The 25574-nt window shown below is 39.3% G+C and overlaps 1 protein-coding gene across 2 annotated transcripts in view; it reads right to left on the bottom strand.

Moving 5' to 3' along the window:
- Positions 1 to 25574, bottom strand: part of LOC126416189 (DNA mismatch repair protein Msh6) — a 318808-nt gene that overhangs the window by 238266 nt on the left and 54968 nt on the right. For both annotated transcript variants that reach the window (XM_050083772.1, XM_050083773.1), the window contains one exon: positions 16934 to 16990. In XM_050083772.1, coding sequence (XP_049939729.1) covers positions 16934 to 16990 — 57 coding nt within the window. The remainder of the gene's footprint in view (positions 1 to 16933; positions 16991 to 25574) is intronic.

The raw sequence follows: 25574 nt of genomic DNA, 5'->3' as shown, positions 1-25574 counted from the left end.
CGGAGAGCCACAAGGTTAACCGAGTCCTTAGGGGCATGAGAAAGGTCCAGAAGAATCTGTGGCATAGGTGTACACCATGGAGGTGTACGTGAATGGACCTCGAGGAGAGGTGGTAACGGGAAGGACTCCAGTCCAGACAGAAGGGACCGGACACGAACCGCAATTGTAAGCCCTGACCTGGGCCACCAACATGCGAGATGAATCGCTAGGGTAGGGAAAAGGAGACGGTAAGTTGGATGCACAGGAGAACTACGAACGTGTGCAACGGAACTGGAAAGCAGTTGTGCACGCCTAACCAGCAATGGAGGGACTCCGGTTCCACCAGGACACTGGTCACCGGACTCGTTCTAAAAGCTCCCATCGCTAGGCGAACACCACAGTGGGGCACTGGGTAGAGTAGACGCAACGGTGAGGGCACCGCCGAACCCTACAGCAGACTCCCATAGTCAATGCAGGATTGAACAAGGGCTCTGCAGAGCTGCAGCAGCGTAAAGCGATCAGCACCCCAGTTGGTGTTGCTCAGGCAGCAGAGGTCATTGAGATGCTGCCAGAATTCCACCTAAGCTGACGAAGGTGAGGTAGCCAAGTCAGTTGGGTGTCGAAAACAAGTCCTAAGAATCAATATGTCTCCACTACAGTGAGTGGATCACCATTAAGGTAAAGTTCTGGTTCTGGGTGAACGGTGCGACGCCAACAAAAATGCACGACACACGACTTCGGGGCTGAAAACTGGAAGCCGTGGTCTAGAGTCTATGACTGCACCTAGTGAATGGCTCCCTGTAAGCACCACTCAGCAACACCAGTACTGGAGGAGCAGTATGAAATGCAGAAGTCATCAGCCTACACAGAAGGTGAGACTGACGGCCCTACAGCCATTCTCCTGAATAGAGGGGGAACTACTGGAGGCACCGACTTAGACACGGAAAGTTCAGAGCGACAGGAAGTTCTGGATAAAAATTGGTAGCAGGGCCTGGAGACCACACTCATACAATGTGGGAAGGACGTGATGTCGCCAGGTCCTGTCGTATGATTTACGTAAGTCAAAAGAAGATGACAACCAGATGTTGGCATCTGAAAAAGGCTGTTCGGATGGCAGACTCGAGGGACACAAGATTATCAGTGGTAGAGTGACCCTGGCAGATGCTGCCCTGACAAGAAGCCAATAGGCCACTTGACTCCAGGGCTCAACGTAACTGCCGAAACATCATATGTTCCAGCTTCTTACAAAGAAAGTTGGTGAGCTGATGGGCCTGTAGCTATCCACATCAAGCGGGTTTTGAACCGGGTTTGAGCACTGGAATGATGGTGCTCTCCTGCCATTGTGATGGAAAGACGCCATCGCACCAGATCCAGTTGAAGATGACATGGAGATGTCGCTTGTAGTCAGACGAGAGATGTTTAATCATCTGACTGTAGATCCAATCCAGCCCAGGAGCTGTGTCGGGGCAATGGGCAAGAGTACTGAGTAACTCCCACTCTGTAAACGGGGCGTTACAGGGTTCACTGTGGCGTGTAGTCAACGAGAGTACTTCCCTTTCCATCCACCGTTTGAGAGTGTGAAAGGCTGGGGGATAGCTCTCTGACAGAGAGGCTAGAGCATAGTGCTCAGGAAAGTGCTTGGTAACAGCGTTTGCATCAGTAGATAACACGCCATCAATGTTAATGCCAGGGACACTCGTTGGGGTCTGGTATCCTCAGACACATCTGATCTTTGTCCAGACTTGGAAAGGTGATGTATGGCACCCAATGGTGACACATACCTCTCCCAACACTCCTGTTTCCGTCATTTTATAAGCTAGTGAATGCGGGCAAGGAGCTGCTTAAAGGCAATTGGGTGCTCTAGGGAACCTTGGACCTTGCCGTTGGTGGGGAGGTTTGCGTGCCTCAGCGATACAGATAGCCGTACCATAGGTACAACCACAACGGAGTGGTATCTGTTGAGAGGCCAGACAAACGTGTGGTTCCTGAAGAGGGGCAGCAGCCTTTTCAGTAGTTGCAAGGGCAACAGTCTGGATGATTGACTGATCTGGCCTTGTAACAATAACCAAAACGGCCTTCCTGTGCTGGTACTGCAAACGGCTGAAAGCAAGGGGAAACTACGGCCGTAATTTTTCCCGAGGGCATGCAGCTTTACTGTATGATTAAATGATGATGGCGTCCTCTTGGGTAAAATATTCCGGAGGTAAAATAGTCCCCCATTCGGATCTCCAGGCGGGGACTACTCAAGAGGATGTCGTTATCAGGAGAAAAAAAACTGGCGTTCTACGGATCGGAGCGTGGAATGTCAGATCCCTTAATCGGGCAGGTAGGTTAGAAAATTTAAAAAGGGAAATGGATAGGTTAAAGTTAGATATAGTGGGAATTAGTGACGTTCGGTGGCAGGAGGAACAAGACTTCTGGTCAGGTGACTACAGGGTTATAAACACAAAGTCAAATAGGGGTAATGCAGGAGTAGGTTTAATAATGAATAGGAAAATAGGAATGCGGTTAAGCTACTACAAACAGCATAGTGAATGCATTATTGTGGCCAAGATAGATATGAAGCCCACACCTACTACAGTAGTACAAGTTTATATGCCAACTAGCTCTGCAGATGACGAAGAAATTGAAGAAATGTATGATGAAATAAAAGAAATTATTCAGATAGTGAAGGGAGACGAAAATTTAATAGTCATGGGTGACTGGAATTCGAGTGTAGGAAAAGGGAGAGAAGGAAACGTAGTAGGTGAATATGGATTGGGGCTAAGAAATGAAAGAGGAAGCCGCCTGATAGAATTTTGCACAGAGCACAACTTAATCATAGCTAACACTTGGTTTAAGAATCATGAAAGAAGGTTGTATACATGGAAGAACCCTGGAGATACTAAAAGGTGTCAGATAGATTATATAATGGTAAGACAGAGATTTAGGAACCAGGTTTTAAATTGTAAGACATTTCCAGGGGCAGATGTGGACTCTGACCACAATCTATTGGTTATGACCTGTAGATGTCCGCCCCGGTAGCTGAGTGGTCAGCGTGACAGACTGTCAATCCTAAGGGCCCGGGTTCGATTCCCGGCTGGGTCGGAAATTTTCTCCGCTCAGGGACTGGGTGTTGTGTTGTCCTAATCATCATCATTTCATCCCCATCGACACGCAGGTCGCCGAAGTGGCGTCAAATCGAAAGACCTGCACCAGGCGAACGGTCTACCCGACGGGAGGCCCTAGCCACACGACATTTCCATTTACCTGTAGATTAAAACTGAAGAAACTGCAAAAAGGTGGGAATTTAAGGAGATGGGACCTGGATAAACTGAAAGAACCAGAGGTTGTACAGAGTTTCATGGAGAGCATAAGGGAACAATTGAAAGGAATGGGGGAAAGAAATACAGTAGAAGAAGAATGGGTAGCTCTGAGGGATGAAGTAGTGAAGGCAGCAGACGATCAAGTAGGTAAAAAGAAGAGGGTTAGTAGAAATCCTTGGGTAACAGAAGAAATATTGAATTTAATTCATGAAAGGAGAAAATATAAAAATGCAGTAAATGAAGCAGGCAAAAAGGAATACAAACGTTTCAAAAATGAGATCGACAGGAAGTGCAAAATGGCTCAGCAGGGATGGCTAGAGGACAAATGTAAGGATGTAGAGGCTTATCTCACTAGGGGTAAGATAGATACTGCCTACAGGAAAATTAAAGAGACCTTTGGAGAAAAGAGAACCACATGTATGAACATCAAGAGCTCAGATGGAAACCCAGTTCTAAGCCAAGAAGGGAAAGCAGAAAGGTGGAAGGAGTATATAGAGGGTCTATACAAGGGCGATGCACTTGAGGACAATATTATGGAAATGGAAGAGGATGTAGATGAAGATGAAATGGGATATACGATACTGCGTGAAGTGTTCGACAGAGCACTGAAGGACCTGAGTCGAAACAAGGCCCCCGGAGTAGACAACATTCCATTGGAACTACTGACGGCCTTGGGAGAGCCAGTCCTGACAAAACTCTACCATCTGGTGAGCAAGATGTATGAAACAGGCGAAATACCCTCAGACTTCAAGAACAATATAATAATTCCAATCCCAAAGAAAGCAGGTGTTGACAGATGTGAAAATTACCAAACAATCAGTTTAATAAGCCACAGCTGCAAAGTACTAACACGAATTCTTTACAGACGAATGGAAAAACTAGTAGAAGCTGACCTCGGGGAAGATCAGTTTGGATTCCGTAGAAGTACTGGAACACGTGAGGCAATACTGACCTTACGACTTATCTTAGAAGAAAGATTAAGGAAAGGCAAACCTACGTTTCTAGCATTTGTAGACTTAGAGAAAGCTTTTGACAATGTTGACTGGAATACTCTCTTTCAAATTCTAAAGGTGGCAGGGGTAAAATACAGGGAGCGAAAGGCTATTTACAACTTGTACAGAAACCAGATGGCAGTTATAAGAGTTGAGGGACATCAAAGGGAAGCAGTGGTTGGGAAGTGAGTAAGACAGGGTTGTAGCCTCTCCCCGATGTTATTCAATCTCTATATTGAGCAAGCAGTAAAGGAAACAAAAGAAAAATTTGGAGTAGGTATTAAAATCCATGGAGAAGAAATAAAAACTTTGAGGTTCGCCGATGACATTGTAATTCTGTCAGAGACAGCAAAGGACTTGGAAGAGCAGTTGAACGGAATGGATGGTGTCTTGAAGGGAGGATAAAAGATGAACATCAACAAAAGCAAAACGAGGATAATGGAATGTAGTCGAGTTAAGTCGGGTGATGCTGAGGGTATTAGATTAGGAAATGAGACACTTAAAGTAGTAAAGGAGTTTTGCTATTTGGGGAGCAAAATAACTGATGATGGACGAAGTAGAGAGGATATAAAATGTAGACTGGCAATGGCAAGGAAAGCGTTTCTGACGAAAGAAAAATTTGTTAACATCGAGTATAGATTTAAGTGTCAGGAAGTTATTTCTGAATGTATTCGTATGGAGTGTAGCCATGTATGGAAGTGAAACATGGACGGTAAATAGTTTGGACTAGAAGAGAATAGAAGCTTTTGAAATGTGGTGCTACAGAAGAATGCTGAAGATTAGATGGGTAGATCACATAACTAATGAGGAAGTATTGAATAGGATTGGGGAGAAGAGAAGTTTGTGGCACAACTTGACCAGAAGAAGGATCGGTTGGTAGGACATGTTCTGAGGCATCAAGGGATCACCAATTTAGTATTGGAGGGCAGCATGGAGGGTAAAAATCATAGGGGGAGACCAAGAGATGAATACACTAAGCAGATTCAGAAGGATGTAGGTTGCAGTAGGTACTGGGAGATGAAGAAGCTTGCACAGGATAGAGTAGCATGGAGAGCTGCATCAAACCAGTCTCAGGACTGAAGACCACCACAACAACAACAACAACAACAACAACAACAACAGGGAAGGATGCCATTTATGCCGCTGTAGAGCTCGCTGACGCTCTTTAATTGGCTCAGTGACTTCCGGTGACCACCAAGGGAATGTCTTTCGCCAGGGGCACCCTAAAGATCGAGGGATCGCGTTTTCCACCATAGAATTTGTGGTCATATTTCTTGGCATTGAAGTTACACCTTGCTTGCTTAGAGACTGCTGGAGTTTGACCACCAGCAAAAGATGACGTACTACACTTCATGGCGTGTCATCCGCCCTGATACTACCCACTCCAACCAAGGGCCCTCTCCACGGGCGCCATCCAGCCACAGCAAAGGCCACCTGGCAGATTGGTCATTGCCGCGAGTCCTGATGCCCCAGGGTGACAGGCACCTACTCCTTGGCATACGTAGGACATCAGCAGAGCGATCCCTATGTGGTCAGGGGGCTACAACCAACAGGGTACATGGTGGCCCCACAACGGACTGGCTACTGTGTTGGATATCACGCGCAAACGAGCTAAGAAGTCCATTATCGTCGACAGCGCAGAAAGCGATACTGCATAGAGGATGGAGGAAAAGGCACCTAGGAGGTTGACCTCGCCCGACAGCTGGAGAATGAGTGGAAGTACAGATCCACGTCGATGAAGGATGTGAGAGGTCTCTGTGCATGATGGACATTATGCACCATGTAAGGCGCCCTTCCCCAATTGGCTCGCTCTTTGGGAAAATTTTGAAAAATGGAGGTCAAACTCTACAGGAGACCATCACACAAAGGCCGAAACTTGTGAGACTCCTTTTAGTCACCTCATACGACAGGGAGGAATACCTCGGGCCTCTTCTAACCCCTGGATCTGCAGGGGGAGACTGTAGGAAACCCAGAAGTATCAGTACAAGATCGAAAGAAATGCCTCCCACAGGTGAGAGTATTAAAATCCTAATGGTAAACTGCCGAAGCTTTTGCAACAAAGTGCCAAAGACTGAAACATTCATAAAAAGCAGCTAAGCTCACATAATACTAGGTACAGAAAGCTGGTTGAAAACTGAAATTGATAGGAGTGAGATTTTTGGGGAAAATTTAGGTGTATATTGAAAGGAAAGGCAAACGGAAAATGGGGTGGTGGTGTGTTTGTCACAGTAGACAAAAAACTCCAATCCATGGACATAGAAACTGAAGCTGCATGTGAGATTGTTTGGGCAAGATTTAGTATCAGGAGTGGGCATAAGATGATTCAGCTTATGTCCAGGAATGTCAATATTCCCTTGCTTTCTGGTGTGATGAAAGTGTATGTTCTCTCTAGTATTAAATTTTGTTCCGTTCTTTTTAGCATATATCAGTGATGCATAAATATGAAGATTTATCATTGTCATTACTTTCTTTTTGATGAAAAAAGGACAGCAGTGTTCCTTTGGACCAACCTCGCACATTATTCATAGCACCTTTTTCTGCATCAGTAGTACATCATTGACATGACATGAGTGGTCCCATAGTAACAGCCCATAAGGTAGATGAGACTGAAAAAGTCCAAAGTAAGCTGCTCTGAGATACTTGTTACTCACTAGATCAGACAGTTTCCAGATGAGATGGGACTCCCCTGATCACTTTTTGCAGACTTGCTTGATATGGGGCTGCCAGTTAAGTTTGGAATCAATGTGTATTCCACACAGTTTTTTGGGTTTTGGTTCTGCCTCTTTAGCCAATCCCAACTGCAGTTGCTGAGTTTTATCTGGATTACACAGAAGTTTGTTAGCTGAGAACCAGTTTAGTATTAAGGTGAGAGTGTCCTGTGATTTCTGGTGTAGCTTCGATAAATCTCAATCTGTGCTGATTAAGGTTGTATCATCCACATAGCAGATAACCAACTCAGGTCCAACATAAGATGGCAAATCATTAATTGCAACAATGAGGAGGAAAGGACCAAGGACAGTGCCCTGAGGTACACCAGATGTGACACTATTCATAGAAGTGTGTCTCCTGTTATTTAGATAAGAACTGATTATTGCTAATTCTGTATTATTTATACCATAATACTTCAGTTTGGGTAGTAGGATGTCAAAGGGGATACAATCAAATGCCTTACTCAGATCACAAAGTTCAAGTGAGACTGTGTTTATTTTTAAATGCAGTTAATGTCTGGATGCATTTTCCCTTGTCGAAAACCGTGCCGTCTATTACAGAGAAGGTCATACTTTTCAAAATAGTTGTTTAGCTGTTTGTGGAAAATTGCTTCACATATCTTGGAAAAGGTTGGTACAATAGACACTGGTCTATAGTTTTGAGGTAGGTGTTTTTCCCCCTTTTTGTATATAGGTATAACCTACGAAATTTTGAGCTGACAGGGAAAACTCCAACTTCTAGGCATTTATTCATAATAAAAACAAGTGGATTGCAAATGAGGTGTATTGTCCTTTTTATTGTGTAGTTAGACAATCAGTAGTAGTCCACGCTTTTCGAGTTTCAAAATATTCTAACAATATTTATTATATCTGTGGGTGTGACAGGGTCCCAGTGAAATTCATGTCCTTTAGGTAGATAATCAGCAAGTATATCAATTGCTAGTATGCCTGAGTGATTAACTTTTGATTTTAATTGATTTAATGTAGCTGTAAAATATTTATTGAACTCTTCTGGCTCAAGTAGAACATCTTGTGTTTGGGAAGAGGTATGCTCTTGTTTTATGATATCCCAAGCACCCTTGTATTTTTTTTTTTTTTGGTCTCCTTCTAAGTAATTTTCACAGACAGCTTGTTTGGCAAGTTTAAGGTTGGCTTTGTAATTTTTTTTTACATTTCAGGTAGTCTTTATAATCAGTATCATTTTGTTCTGCCCCACATTTGCCATTGTTTTTATATGTTTTGTACAGTGAAAGCATCTTTCCCAGTGAAAGCATCTTTTCCTCTTTTCCCAGATACTAGTAAGGTCATCAGTGTACCAACAAGCTTTTTACCTTTTCTGTTTGGTTCAGTACTGTTTCTTTTCATTGGTGAGCAAGAGTACCGTAAGTCAGTATATGTCTTAAGGAAATTATTAAATAGAATTTCAACAGTCGATTGATCTGTGTCATATTCATCAGTTTACCTTTCTGAGGAAGTCTGTGAATAACATATTCCTCTTTCTGACCTCTAACCCACGTTATGCTTGGCTTCTTATTTGCAACCTTATAAATCTTATCTGACTGTGTATACTGGTATGTTCGGAGTAGAGGATCATGATCTGCAAAACATTCATCTACAACGCTTACACTATATAGGTCTATTGAAAAATGAACTATAATATTGTCCAAACAGGCATTTCCATGTGTCGGGCTATTGTTAGTATGATGTATATTTAGTGATCTGATTAGATTTAAGAATGTTTCTCTGTTGAGTTCCTCTGTGTCTAGCAAGTCAATGTTGAAATCACAACACATTGCTACATTTGTTTTGAGTTTTTAAGATTTTTCTCATCAAGATAGTTACCTACAAAAAGGTACCCCATGTATAAAAATTGGCAAGGTGCATGTAGGATTCGTGCATGGAGGGTTCTATACAAACTACTGACAGGTCGTCCATTCTGGGAAACGAGAATTGTACCATTTTTGCCTGTTATCGACACTGATACTGGCAAGATATTGGTCCCAGGGATTCCAAGGTTCTTGTATATGTTTCAATTTCACTGATATAAATGTGACAAAGTGATACTGGATGCAGGTGGGCATTATTACTATGATCAATTGTTCTCATTTAGGCCGACTGGGTCAGAATGGTAGAAGTCAAACATCAGGCAAGGAATGACTTTATTGCTCATAGAATGCATTTCCAAATTTATCCATCATCAGATATCCAAGAGCGATTACTGCACTTATCTTGAAACATCATATCTACATGCATTAATCACACCTGTTTATCTGATGATGGATAAATTCTGGAATGCATCATATAAGCGATAAAATCATTCCTTGACTGATGTTTTGACTTTTACCATTGTGACCCAGTCAGCCTGAATACAGAACTACTGATTGTTTTAATTTCAAGTTTGATGTCGGATATCAAATATCAAAAGAAATAATTTTTTCTTGCAATACAAATACAAATTAACAGTTTGCTGATTTTTTCCTTTACTTGTACTGTCACGCCTTACTTTTTGTCGAATTTTATTACTGTATATCAACAGGAAGAACCCTATAAGTTGTGATGAGTTAGTTTTTGAGTATTAAGATATGTGACATACGAGTCAAGTGCAGAATGATCCAAATTTTCTTGAAAGAATTGTGACTAGTGATGAGAGTCGGTGCTACGGATACGATCCAGAGCCAAAGCAAGCATCCAGCCAGTGGAAAACCCAAAAGTCACCACAATCCGAGAAAGCACATCAAGTACAAACCAAAGTGAAAATATGTTGATTTGTTTTATGTCAGTGACATTGTCTACAAGCAGTGTACTCTCCAGCACAATCAGTGAACCAACATTTTTATTTGGATGCGTTACGAAATTACGAGTGTGTGCAACGAAAACAGCCAGAATAATGGAGAAATGAGAACTGGTTGCTCCACCACAAGAATGCTCCAACCCAGACAGCTCTGGTTGTTTAACAGTTCATGGCAAAAAACTGCATGGTATTTGTGCCTCATCCACCCTAATGACCTGATCTGGTTCCGTCTATCTTTTTGTGACAACAACAACAACTGGCTGATGGGAGTAACTAGTCTGTTCGAATAAAGATATCATGAACAATCACAACCATTTCCAAACTGTCTCTACTGCACATGCACAGTTTCGTGATCGTTGTGATCATCTTAACACCTTTGTCAAACCATATTCAGCATGTTTCATCGGTTCATCACTTGTAGCGCTGGCTGCCACCTTCACCCACTTTGTGTTGTTCAAATGATTTTGGTTTAAATGGTGCCAATTACTAATTTTTTCATGCTGGACAAAACTTGTTTGAGAATTTATTCTCATTGTCAAGTGCTGTATTTACATACGTATTTTTTGTGATGTTGCAGAAATAAACAACGTGAGTGATAGTTTGCGTGCAAGTGGTTTTCTACATAACTGAGGAGGCACAGTACCTGATAACCTCAAAAAGACAACTACAGTGCAAGACACATAGAACAACACATATGCAAACAATGCACAAAATACTTATGTAAATATTTTCACTTCAAAAAGATAAAAAATTCTCAAAATGGGTCATTCTAAGCATGAAAAAATACATAACTAGTGCAGTGTTACATTATTTAAATAACAAATGACAGCCGCAGGCTTTCCAAAAAACTTCAATATGACGTATGAAACTGAGTCAAAGGTATATCCTTACCAGACCGTTATCAGTTCTGGTTGCATCAGCGGTTTTTATTAGATAATAAACATTTATTAGATAATAAAAAAGTCCCTGACAAGTATTTTGATACATATTAAGTACATATACATAATGAGTGAAATTGCAGTGTCCTATAGGTAACTTTTACAGCTTAAAACCCTGTAAAGATGCACAATACAAGAGAAGGCGGTAGTTGAACAGTGTATTACCTTGATGAAACACAGGTGAATCAGAATCATTCCAGGAATATCTACTGGAAAATGAGTGATAATGCTCGCAGTTTGAAAGTTCCCCTAGCAAAAGATTCTCGGATAATTATTCTTATAGTTTTATTTCTGAGAGTAAACTCATATTTAGGTGTAAGAAAAACAGCAATGACTATCATTTGGAAATGAGTGCTGTCAGTTTCAAGAAGTGGCTCACAGACCAATCCATGCTTCGAAGGCTGTCACTGCCAGTTTAACCTGATGGAATTAATTGGGCACAGACTAAAGCTATGTGGTGAGGGTGGACATCCCCCCCCCCCCCCCCTTCAGCATGGGTACACTGTGCGCGGCTCACTGAAAAGCTTCAGGAAGGAGACTTTGGTAGGGGTGTGAAGATGGGTATAAGCCTTGGATTACCAATGTAAATTTACAATCAGATGGTTTGGACACAGACTCAGAGAGCAGTGACAATGGTATTACGATGTAGACTTGGGTTTTAAAAAGTTGTAGTTTCAAAAAATGTGTAAAAATATCAATAGCATACACAGTATGTGAGAACTTCCTAGCCTTTGTTGATTACGAATTTGTGTCCTATAAAATATGCAGACTATAATGTTAAATGTCTTGCCCAAGGAGAAGCTAAGTTTTTACCAGTGTGTTCTATGCTCTAATAAATCTCAAGAATGCCGCTGGATAAATTAGTCAACTCCGAAATTTTGACAAGTAAACCCCTGTCATTTTCAAGGCACAAACACAAGCGGTTTTTGTTATCAGTCAGCATTTCCTACAGTTTTTTCTTTTTCTTTTTTTCTTTTCTTTTCTTTGCAGAAATTGTTTATTTGTTCAATGGATCATAAATGCAATCTCTCACTGTAATGTCAAACGAGTTAGTTTACATTCATAATTTACATTAAAAGCAAAAAAATATGACAACATACTGACCAATTACACAATAGTTTCTTGTCTTTACTAGCAGTAATTATTTCTTATGCATTGTAATTTAAACTTAACAATGGTCAAACAAACCCACATAAAGACATTTCATAAATTTTTTTAAAAAATTCTGTGGAGTAGAAATAATTGTCAAGCAAATGTTATCATTTTGGATTGTGCCTGAAGTTAATTTTGTGGTGTATTACACTTGTACTTATCATAAGGTCCAAATTGCAATAAATGACAGTTATTGCAACACGTTTCGATGACCTTGTCATAGTCAACTATCATTTTGAGAAAAATTGCGGCCAACATATTCACAAAGCTGCGTCAGCTGTTCCCGTCTTCCAACACCACATAACATTGGCTATAGTTGTGGGGCAAAGGGCGCAATGTCTTCAAGACGTGAAATAAGATTTCTTTCATATAGATGATTCATCAAAATCTGTCTTAAAATTTACTAGCACCCCCCTCATGGATTTGAATGTATAATACGATGCACTGTATGCAAATGAATCTGACTGTTGTCAGCAACAACACATTTCAGCAAAACGCTGTTAGCTTGCTAACACACTGCTGCCACACCATGAGCAGATCTGATCCTCTCCATGCTTTCCTGTCACTCCACATCTACGCGTGGAAGCACCAACTTATCTTGCCCATATCAGTCACACAAACAGAGTTACATGCACACAAAAATACAAAAATTTGAAAAATTACCTGCATAGGGTCATTCCATGTCAATTCAACCAATTTGAGAAAATGTTCCAGCTGATAGTCTCAGATTTGGCTGAAATTTAGCACACCAATGCTAGCAAGTGTGGAACACTCATGCACAAAATTTTAAGTTCCCCTGCCAATTAGTTCCAGAATTGTGACTTGTGCATCTGGCAATCTATCTTCAGACCCAACTTCAGGTCTTAATAACTTTGGAACTATTCCGCAAAGTCCAGTGAAATTTTTACAACCCAGTAACATCCACTTAGAGAACACACTTTACGAATCAAAACACCAACAACATATTTCTGAGGGAAAATAAAAAATTCCAAAGTGTGATTAAAAGGTACATATTGTAAGTGCCCTCTATGCCAAATATAATTCACTCAAAAAGGGTATAAATTTTTTTGTGGTAAGCTTAATGTAGCCTAAACACACACACAACTCATCTTGCTCATATCAGTCACACAGACAGAGTTACATACACATGAAAATAACAAAAATTTGAATAAGTAGACCATAATACAATGTGTGTCAAAATTTCAACTTGTTATTGCAACGCATTTGTGTACAATGGAAGTTGACAGAGATGTATTTGGTTACGTTTCTTTTAACAAGATTTAGCAAGTAATAGTGATGATGCAGACAGCTTGTTTCAGATAAAGCTGTAGCAATTATTGGGAACCATTAGGCAACAGAAAGTTAAATAATGGTAGTTTTCAGGGAGAGAATAAGTCATTGTTAGGCAGGAACAACAAAGGAAACAAGCAACAAATACAGGTTACACATGTTTTTAAGATTCTAGTTCAGACTGGTCAGTACTGTTGTGGAAAATCAGTATGGAGGCAGAAGAATGTACTAGTGGTGCTTATGTTCAAACAAGTTGCAGTATTGGTAGAGCACAAGCATCTGAATGTCATAAAACAACATACGGAACAAAATGTGGCACTCGCTTTGTTCTGTATGATCTGGATGAATCGGACCAAGATTTTTTGCTATGAAGATTCCGGATACACCCTGTGAGCACAAGAAGTACGGCTCCAGAAAACTTTAGTGTCTGTTATCATCATATGAAACTGTTTCGGGATAAGTATTCTTTCCTACAAAGAAGTTGTTTTGATCCATTTCGGATTCATAAGAAGACAGTGAAGTGAAGCCTCAGAGAAACTGATATAAAATCAGTATTAAAAGTGAATCAGTGCATGAGACTTAACATGAAACCCGGACAAAAGTTATGTTCCAAGTGTTTTACACTGCTATAAAATGAAGAATATTCTGATAATTTACATGACAGTGACGAAGAGCATCAGCCACCTACAACCACAGCAGATGAGCAATTAAATACTTCAGCGACTGCTCTTGGTTTGTTTCCCATGAAGACACACAAAGATGGGAAAAGAGACAGGCCCAGCTATGGTAGAAGAAAACTACAAGAAGCTCAAATGGAATTAAAACACAAAATAGCTGACACACTATTGGTGGAAGAGGAAGAACTGTCTGCTCCAAAGGAACAGAAACGATGCCAGAAATGCTCCGATTTGGACAAAATTGTGCATGATTTGAAAGAAAAATGTGCCATATCCACACGCCAGAAAAAGTAGCTATTCTTACCCTTGCACCTTCCAGCTGGTCTATTGATTACACTGCAAAGGAATTCATGTTTCTACAGATATGGTAAAGCAAGCTAGAAAAATAAAAGAAACTCAAGGAGTGCTTCCACAACTTCAGCAGGCTCAGGGTAAGCAATTGAGTTCAGAAATAAAGGTGCTAGTGTCGGAGTTTTATGAAAATGATTACAGCCGAATAATGCCTGGAAAAAAAGACTATGTAACGGTGTACATGGGAAATGTACGTGTACAGATGCAAAAAAGACTGTTGCTATGCAACATATCAGAACTATATGTAGAATTCAAGGAAAAGCATCCCAATACCAAAGTAGGTTTATCGTCTTTTTTCAGTCTTCGGCCAAAATGGCTTGTGCCTGCAAGTGCAAGGGGCACACACAATGTTTGTGTATGTGAGACCCATCAAAATGTTAAGCTGATGTTTGCTGCTATAAAGGAGTCTGGTCTGGATTACAAAGGTGCAATGAAGCTGCTAGTGTGTGACATCAGTTCCTACCAGTGCATGATAGACAGGTGTGAAAAGTGTCCTGGTAAGGCAAATCTAGCAGAACGCATGAATAACAAACTGTATGGTGAACTCCTTATGGATGACAATGAACTTGTTTCTTATAAACAATGGACACACATGGATCACACAAGTCTTGAAACAAAGCAAAGTACAAACTGACCACACACAGCTTCACAGCAACAGCACAAGCGGCTTATCTCCAGTTTTGTAAGGATAATTTGAAATAAGATGAAATTATAGTAATACTAGACTTTCTGAAAATTATGCATTTATAGTTCAAGATGGCATCCAAGGATATCATTGGGACAACGGTCAAGCAACTCTCCAGCCATTTGTGATTTACTATAGAAGTGAATCAGGTGATGTGTCTGTCATGATCCTGTGCATTTTTAGTGACTCTTTAATTCATGATGCCATTGCAGTCCATGCCCACATTCGCACTGTCATGGCATATGTGAAAAACAAGCTACATCACATACATTTTGCTAAATACTTCAGTGATAGGACAGCTAGTCAGTACAAAAACTGTAAAAGCCTCAAAAATTTATGCATGCATTACCATGATTTTCAGATTCACGCAGAATGGAATTTTTTCGCAACGAGTCATGGTAAAAATGTATGTGATGGTATTGGTGCTACCTTGAAGTGCATGGCATCACGAGCTAGTCTGCAGCACCCTGCAGAAGGTCACATTCTAACACCTCTTCAATTATTTACCTGGGTACAGAAAAATATCTCTGGCATACAATCATCCTATGTTTCGAAAGATGAGGTTAAATCAGTCGAAGAGTTGCTAAAAAGCAGACCAGAACATGTCAAAACTGTTTCAGGCACAGGGAGCCATCATCACTTCCCTCCAGCGGACTCTGACAATGTGCAGATTGTCTGGTTATAACTATAGATTCATGCACAACATGTGTCTTCACAGTGTGTCTGACTCAGGATTCAGAAGCAAAAGCAGCAACATACAACCAGGTTGCTATGTTATTACTGTTTATGATGACAAATGGTACTTAGGATGTGTTGCAGAGTGCTGTGAAGCAGAAGGTGATGTACTTGTGAACTTCATGGCACCAGCAGGAGCAGCAAGATCATTTCATTGGCCACGTTTGGCAGACAGGTGTTGGATTCCTTTTGAACATATTCTTATGACAGTTACAGTTCCTACCACAGTGTCAGGAAGACAGTAGAATTTGCCACTCAATGTACAGAGTACAGTAGCTAAAGTGTGGGAGAACTTCTGTTTGAAGCACAATCGACTGGTTTTTAGCAGTTAAGGTGCAGTAAACATTAATGATAGGTTGTGTCAATCTGTCTATATGTTACTGCTTAGTGATTAAACAGTTGTGGGAGAAGATAAGAAGAGGCAGAACAATTTACGATGTTTTTACAGAACTGTGTTGTGGAACAATGGCCACATCACCAAATACATCTGTCAACTTCCATTGTACACAAATGTCTTGCAATAACATGCTGAAATTTTGAGATATATATCACTATGGTCTACTTATGAAGTGTGTGAAATTTGGCTTGGATACCACTTGTCCCTTTTGTGCTACCACACTTCGAAAATCCATGTTTTTCAGGTAATTTTTCAAATTTTTGTATTTTTGTGTGCATGTAACTCAATGTTTGTGACTGATATGGGCATGATGAGTTCTGTGTATGTTTAGTCCACATTAAGCTTACCACAAAAAAATTTATACCCTTTTTGAGTGAATTATATTTGGCATAGAGGGCACCTACAATATGTACCTTTTAACGTATTACATTTTTTAAATCACATTTTGGAATTTTTTTATTTTCCCTCAGAAATATGTTGTTGGTGTTTTGATTCACAGAGTGTGTTCTCTAAGTGGATGTTACTGGGTTATAAAAATTTCACTGGACTGTGTGGAATAGTTCGAAAGTTATTTAAGACCTGAAGTTGGGTATGAAGATAGATTGCCAGATGCGGGTTGCAATTTCCGGGTCACGCTACCTTCTTTCACAAGTCATAATTCTGGAACTAATTGGCAGGGGAAACTAATACTTTGTACACGAGTGTTCCACACATGGTAGAATTAGTGTACTGAATTTCAGTCAAATCTGAGACTATGAGCTGGAGTCCCTGGTTGAACTGACATGGAATGACCCTATAGCACAGACGTAATAAGCACTGGCCATCAGAAATAATAGAGCTGCCACATTGCAGATCAATAACAATATTGACATTACCATCAACACAGCAAACACAACTACGAGCTCTTACAAAATACCCCCATGAGATCTTTACCTGCTGGAGATCCATTGTCCAGACACAATTTCTTCTCTGGTGGAGGGTCTGACGTACCTACAAAAGAGAAATGGCACAATGGAAAAAATTGGTACATTACAGCAATCCAGTTACTATACTAACACATTTATATGTTACCTGCAGGCTTAAGGTTTCATTCTAGCACCTCAGTATGCCAATCTCAATATCCTTTAGGACTCTTAACAAGCAACGACACAAAATAACTTTATACCGCAGATCAAGTGGATTACATATAGTGAGACCCTCTACGGAAAAATATTCCAGGTACCAAATCATAAAAAAAGTAGAAAATTTTTTTCAGTTACTACACTAATATTGATGAAAATTGCAACATGAAATAGCATAGGGTAATTGAAATGAACTTCATACAATAGATTAGGATCAAAACAATATACAAATTATTAAGGTTTCCGGAATTGCTCATGCTCTCTGAACAGAAGTCCAATAAACCATCACGTGTTGCAATGGCAGCCTCTAATTGTTCTAACATGGAACTGGAGGGGTAAACTACATTTATGGAGACTCTCTCTCTGTGAATATTATTTCCAAATCCCCAAAACACTTACAAAAATTACTTGAGGATTGTGGCAAACAAGCTGCCAGTGAATGAGATGTTAGGACAAGTGGGGCAGAAATCAGAGCTAAACCTCATTTTTCCAACAAGACTCACAACTTCCTCACCATATGCAATAAGGCATTGTCTTGCTGAAATACAGTGTACGGAGTAAGCTGATCATGGAGTTACCAATCTATACGTTGTATAGATTGGCACCCAAAACAACCTAAAATGTCACTTGTCCTCCAGGATTCTCCAGAATGCGGGCTGCCACAGTGGGGTGACTGGCATGGAATAAAAGGGTTAAATGGTATTAGTCCAGTAAACATTTTGCAACTCAAAAAAACTGGCGATGGGATTCAAAGGCCCACTGATGTCCGAAGCATGTGCAGTGTCTTGTTAGCTTCACAGCATATGACATTTAATGTCATCACTATTTATAAATTGCAATTTCTAAACTGCATTTGTATATATTTATGATGATTAGTTAGTGTTTTTAAAAATTAATGTTTATCTTGGCACCCAAAATGCACAGGCTTGTGGAATGGATAAAATACGCAGAAAGGTGTGTGTGTGTGTGTGTGTGTGTGTGTGTGTGTGTGTGTGTGTGTGTGTGTGTGTGTGGGGGGGGGGGGGAGGGGGGGGTTACCACTGGCAATCTAATTTACATTTATTAATGATATCTTAATATGTCTGCTTGTGTCTGTATGTGTGGATGGATGTGTGTGTGTGTGTGTGTGTGTGTGTGTGTGTGTGTGTGTGTGTGTGCGAGTGCATACCTGTCCTTTTTTCCCCATAAGGTAAGTCTTTCCGCTCCCGGGATTGGAATGACTCCTTACCCTCTCCCTTAAAACCCACTTCCTTTCGTCTTTCCCTCTCCTTCCCTCTTTCCTGATGAGGCAACAGTTTGTTGCGAAAGCTTGAATTTTGTGTGTATGTTTGTGTGTCTATCGACCTGCCAGCGCTTTCGTTCAGTAAGTCACCTCATCTTTGTTTTTATCTACATTTATTAATGTTTGTTTTGGTAATGTCGAGACGATAATCTACATAAAACCACTGCTACAGCGACAGAGGTGTTGTCTGGTTGTCCTTGAATGCCTGCAGAATGAAACCAAAGGGAACTGCTTAATTATACTTGGAAATTAAATTATGACAATACTGCTGACTGACCCAATTACGTTACATCATCGTAGAGAGAGAGAGAGAGAGAGAGAGAGAGAGAGAGATCAGCCGGGAGTTGCACAAGCAGTATATTACACTCTTCTGAAACATTCCAACAGAGCCACAAAATGCAGAAGTTTTGATGTCAGTGAATTTGCACCATCACTCACACAACCAACCCAAAAAACTTTTTCCGCAACCAGAAACAACTCAACTGGCATCTTGTGCACAGCATTATTTGCATGCAAGAAAAAACATGTACAGCTGTTGATGAAACCACTAGGGGCACTACTTGTTTTCAGTAAATAGCACAGTTAATAATAAACAGCTGGGTTGTTAACGTTTTGTAGGAATTAATATGTAATATAAAACTTGATATGATTAGATTTTTAAAAAAATGGATGAGGCAACTGCTTTATAACACATTACAAGACCTCCAACTGCACCCTGCTCTCCCCCCACTTGTAGGGATGAGGTGCAATGCAAAACAAACTCACAAAATTTGTATTGCCATCATGTAAAATATACTGCAAGCCCCCAGAAAAGTGAGAGTCACTCTACAACCAGCAAACAAAACACATGGAATTAAAGTGTGGTGAACAGATAGGATTACACCCCAAGCATCACACTCTGGAGATTATTCTGTAAAGCGAATCACTTTTACACTGAACTTTAAAATAATTACGGTGCCCTATCACACTGACTGATACTTTTCCTTTGTTTGCTTTGTCGAACTGGCAAGGAATAAGAAATTTCCTGTAAAACGAACATACATAATTAAATTGCTTATTGCAAAAAAGCACTGATAACAAACTCTGATAGTACTCATAATGTGCACTCGGTGTGTGTGCATACTGTGTGAATAATTCATATTCATTATAAATGAATGGTTTTAACTTTCCAAGTATATTTTAAATTGAATACTTTAGTAACTGGTTTCAATCTCTCTTTGTTGTGGCAGTGAATCCGCAGCAAAATAAGAGATAGAGAGGAAGGAAATGGTTCTACCAGCAACACCTGAACGCCCATACTCTTGTTATCTTTACAGGTAGTTACTGGTGTCTGCAGGTCTGATGGCTTTAGCCATACTTTCTTTGTCTTTCATTTACTTTGGCTGTAGCTCTCTATTCCTGTAGCAATGAGAATAAAGATGGTAGTTGGAGCTACACTTATGTTCTTTTCTTTTTCCAGCTATCAGTTCTCAATGGACCTCAATTATGTTCAGTACATACCATTAATTTTCTTATATTTGTACTGTTCTCAGTTTTTCATTGGTATTTACACATGCAGCTGTTGTTTCCAGTACACAGTTGTTTCCGTTTTGTGTTGAAGCACTTGTCTTCCCAAATAGTTTCACTGAACTGTATGCAAAACATGCAGTAAAGTCAGGTTATCATGCTGCCTTGAAAACCTTCCCGGTTTCAGCATACAATGTGTGTTCTTTTAGCACAAGTTATTGTATTTTTCCTCCCTCTTCAATGAAATGAGTGAATATTCAACTCCAAACTTTATGCATACCTTTGCAGTCAAGAAATAACAGCGGGAAGAATAATACTGTCCCTGGTTTAAGGCCTGCCTTATGTGTTTCTGATGTTGCAAAGCTTTTATTTACAGCCCAATTTTGTATAGTGAAAGTCTGCCATTTTAAATATCGTAGGTGGATACAGGATGCACAGCCTTAATTTTGCTCAAATGAAGCCTCGATAGAGATATACAGATTACACTGTAAAGCCAAATACCAACAAACATTTGTTATCCTGGTCAAGTTATTAACGTTTTTCATTATGGCTTTCTTTGACACCTCTTACAAGGGAACATTCCTAAGTGTATAGACGGGGCAAAATAATGCATGCACCCAATTTCACTTTTAAAGGGTAAAACACATCCCGAACGATAATTTGGCATATCAGGTTTAGAGGGAATAGCTACTAAACCATGAAATATAAAAAATATGTTTCATATCACAGCTAAAATGTAACTGATGTTCTTGAAAACTGTATAATGAACTTCTGAAAAAAATTAAAAAATTGCAATTTTTTTGATCGATAACTGTTAATAAATTTTGCAAAATGGAAACTATTGTTACATCATAAATTAAAAAGTTTTCAAGCCACATACATCCATATGTAATAAAGATGATTTCTGGAAAATAATTTGTACAAAATATGCTCTCAGAGTAGAAGCAATGTAACTGATTAAATTATCTGAACATTCATTATTACACTAATTATTTGTTTTAGATATTTTTGCTGTGTCATGTAAACTGTTTTCAGTTTTTTTGTTTTGTTTTTAGTTTACTGTTTCACACGTGTGTATTCTGTTAGATGAAAATAACAAGTAACTCATCATTATGATATAAAATTGTTCAAATAATGAATCTGTAAGGAAATCCTTAAAACGTAACATTCTTTTACACCATGCACACGAAACGAACAACATTTTTCACATAATACACACAATGTACAACACAATAAAATACAAAATTCGGATCTTTCCTTTGCGGAGGACTGCAGCCATACAATTTTTTTTAAATATTAAAACAACTCTAACCTGTCTATTGATATGTCGTTGTTGGAGAAATGTATTTCTGGTCTCAAAGATCAGCTTCATATTTCAGGAGATGTACTCGTATCCCATAATACAACAACTGATCTTTAAGATAAGAAATTTGTTTTTCCGATGATGACGTATCACAGACAGATCAGAGATATTTTAATTCTTTAACATGCACTTGAGAATAGCTACAAAGCCGAAATATGAGTGTGCTAAATAAACAGGCAATGTCATAAAAAAAAGTACAAAAGTTGCCGCAAACTGTGGCTGGTGATCCTCTAAATCGATTTGCACCTGCCATACTTCGATACACTGGAAAACCTCAGCGAAGAGAACTGTCTATGTACTAGTGATTGCAGCTGATTATATTAGCTTGATTATATTGTTTCTCAACTGGTGAATGACATCATAACCATGCAGCAAAACTAGATCTGAAAGTACTTTACACCGTTCTTCCAACATCGAAAGCCGTATACGTTCAACGACTGTACCTGCCTCATTGAGCCCTTTGGGGTCACCAGATGAAGTTCCTTGACTTCTTGTACAATACTCTAAACAGTTCTTTCACACGACCACCCCACGCATCTAACAATAATACACATTTTTCTCCCGCACTGGGAAAGAAAATTTTTATCAAATATCTTTTGACATAGACAGACATTAGCTTACCAGATTTCAATACCACTGCAAGAACATTTGGGGCTTCAAGAAGAGATTATCTAATTCTTTGTCCAAACTTTCCATTCATTTCTATTAAAAAGAATGAAATGGGGGTAGCAAATTCGCCAGCTGCAAAGACTGTAGGTTGAATCCTGTAACAGTGACCAACTGGTGACAATGACTGCAGCATGGATTCAACTTTCTTTGCGTTCTTTTGGAACACATTATGTAAAGAGTGCTACTCCAGGTCAAATTCACTCTAATCAGAGTACTACAAATCTTAAAATGACCTCATAGAGATCATTTTTATCATTTATGTAGCGTCTAGTTATAAACCACATTGTTTTCTGAGACACAATACCATGCACCTTTTTAAAATTCAGTAGCCATTTGGGGCTTGTCTTGAAGTTACCCCTATGTGACTATTTCCCCACTCATTTGCAGGGCCCACTTACATAGGTTAGCATCACAGATAACAAGATCCATAGCTTCTAGTATTTTTTGTGAAGCCCAGCAATGTATTTCACATCCTGTGAAAGTGTACAAAATGCCTTCTCTGAAAACTACCAAGAACAGATATATAGAAACGCTACTCATGTTGGGAATACATTGGATCTAATGGCAAGAAATACATGTGACGTCTTTGAAGATTTCCACATCGAAACTGGTATCAGTGACCATGACGTGGTTGTGGCAACATTGATTATCAAAGCACAAAGGACAACTAAAACAAACAGAAAGATATATATGTTCAGTATACTACATAAAATACCAGTAGTTTCGTATCTCAATGAGGAACCTGAAACTTCCAGCACAGGACAGGACCATGTACAGGAACTAGGGATCAAATTTAAATGAAAAGTTGACCATGCACTGGACCGATATGTACCCAGCGGAACAGTTCATAATGGGAGGGAACCTCCATGGTGTACGGTCACTGTAAGGATACTTCTAAAGAAACAGAGATTACTGCATAATAGGTGTACAAAAAGGTTAAGAATATAGATAGAGAGATGCTGAATGAAACACATTTGGCTGTCAAGAGAGATGAGTCACCTTCACAGAACCCACAGAAATTCTGGTTGTATGTAAAGGCTGTTAGTGCCACCAAAGTTAGTATCTATCTTGGGCAAGTGTTGTGAAAGGTGCCAGTAAGCGAAATACTAGGCTTAAAGTAGCAGGGAGAGATGTAACAGTGGAAATTCCGCTCTCAAATTCCTTCAAAGTTCTCGAGGAAAACGTAGAAACTGCAGATGACTACACAACCATGCAACAGAAGGCAGTTAGTGAAAACAGGAGAAAGAAGATCAAGCTAGGGAAGGCACTTATTTATGCAGACAGTCATGGATGAGCGGTAGCGGCGGAGATTCACAGCAGGAACTCTGAAATAGAAGTTTCATCAACGGTCAAGCCAGGCGCCCATATAGCTGAAGTTACAAAGGACTTGAAACGTGAGTGTGCACAACTATCATCAAACGATTTTGTGATTATTATCGGTGGTGCAAATGACGTTTATAGAAACGAAGGGGGAAAAAGTGAAAAACTCATTGAAAGATTCATTGCCATCACTCACTCACACTAATGTAATTGTCATAAATATACCACATCGCCACGACTTTTTGGAAAATTCTTGCGTAAATTCGGCAGTGAAAAAAACAAACTCTAATACATTAAATGTCAGTGAGCACTTCACTTCAAAATTGTTCAAGTTGTAGATATTTCTAATCTTCAAAGGGGAATGCACACCAGACATGGACTTCATTCAAATCAGCCAGGAAAAAGATTGAGTGATGAAATTTGTAAAATTGTACTATCTAAGCATAAGGATATTAGTAATATGTTGCCATTAGAATATTATTCATGCTCAGTCAGTCAGGAAAGTAATACTTTTTTTTATTAGAAATATGCAACTGCACTGAGAATGCCTTACAAAGTAACTTTAAAACAAGGCCCCTAGCACATAATACTCAGGAATACAAGCAGAAATTAGGGAACTTTACTATTGAGAAGGATATTTTAAGTGTTTTTCATATCAATGTACAGTGTCTGAGAAACAAAATACATGAGCTAGAGAATTTTCTGGAAGATTTTCCATGTGATATTCTATGTGTTAATGAGCACTGGCTCTCTGAGGTTGAAGGAACTCTCTATGTTCCATGTGGGTTTGAATTAAAAACACGTTATTACAGACAGAGACTTGGTCATGGAGGTGTCTCAATTTTTCTAAGAAGTAATAATCATCTAGACCATCAGTTATTGAATCTAGGAACTTTCTGCTTAGAACAGTCATTTAAAGTAGCAGGTTTCCTTTTCTCAGGAATTAAGCTGATTCTGATCTCACTCTACTGAACCCCAGACACAGACATAAATATATTTATAACCCACAGGGAACAACTGACACAGCATCTACAGAAATACAAGAATTTCAATACAATTTATCTAGGGGACATTAACATTGATGTCTTAACCCAGTCAAATGCTAAGACCCAATTATGTAATATTTTAAGATCATACAACATCGATCTGATTAATGACCAACCAACAAGAAAGAAGTCTTGCCTAGACAATATTCTCACCAACATGGATAGAAATCCATTTTCATACGGAGTTGAAGATCCACTCATCTCTGACCACAGTGGGATCTGGATTAAATTTCCAATGACAGGAACCGAGCATTATAAAAGGGAACAGAAAATGTTCAGAACGTTATGGAAAGGAACATAGAAAAACTGAAATTCATTTTAAGGGAGATGGACTGGGAGAATAAAGTTTTAAACAGAAAGAATGTAAATGAGGCCTTTACAAACTTTTTGTCAACAGCTTTAATATTAATAAATACTGTCCAAAGATAACAAAGGTACTAAATAACCAAAATAACTTGAAAAGGAAACAGAGCTGCAAATGGTTCACTCCAGAACTTGCAGCCCTTAGGAAGGTTACAATCATCCTTCACAAAAAAGCCAAACAGGGAAACCAGGCAGATAAAGATAGGTATACCAGGGCAAAACAAGTCTATAGACGGGAAATAAAAGCAGCCAAGAAAAGAGCCAATGAAAATTTTATCAATAATTCTAAAAATAAGTGTAAAGCTGCCTGGGCAATTATAAATAAAGATTAGGAAGAAAAGTAAGAAAGGAATCAGTGCCTATTGCATCCAACAACTTAATGAGTTCTTTGAAAATAGTGTTAAAAATATTACTCCCACTGACAATCTCGAGTTAACATATAAACATAGAGTGAGCAACTACACCGCAGATAGAACTAGAGGATTAAATTTTAGTTAGAAGCAAGTCACCCCTTGGGAAGCGTCTAAAATAATTGCAAAATTGAGTAACTCCAAAACCGAGGATTATTACGGTTTCTCTAATGTGATATTGAAACAAATTTCAGACACAATATTGTTAACATTAACTTATTTCATAAATTGCATCCTTGAGGAGGGAATCTTTCCAGATTGTTTAAAAATGTCTATCACACTTCCAATCCACAAGAAAGGGGACAGAGGCTGTCCAAATAACTACAGACCAGTTACAATTGTCCCTATTTTATCAAAAGTCATTGGATATTGCATGAAAATACAACTATTGAAGTACTTTGAAACGAACAATTTATTTAACAATGTTCAGTTTGGATTTAGGACAGGTAAATCAACCATTAAAGCCGTAGACAATATCATCAACAAGATTGTTA

The sequence above is a fragment of the Schistocerca serialis genome, chromosome 8 (assembly GCF_023864345.2).
Source record: "Schistocerca serialis cubense isolate TAMUIC-IGC-003099 chromosome 8, iqSchSeri2.2, whole genome shotgun sequence".
In the NCBI taxonomy this organism is placed as follows: Eukaryota; Metazoa; Arthropoda; class Insecta; order Orthoptera; family Acrididae; genus Schistocerca; species Schistocerca serialis.
The sequence above is the reverse complement of the archived record's forward strand: the minus strand, read 5'-3'. Positions and strand labels throughout refer to the sequence as shown.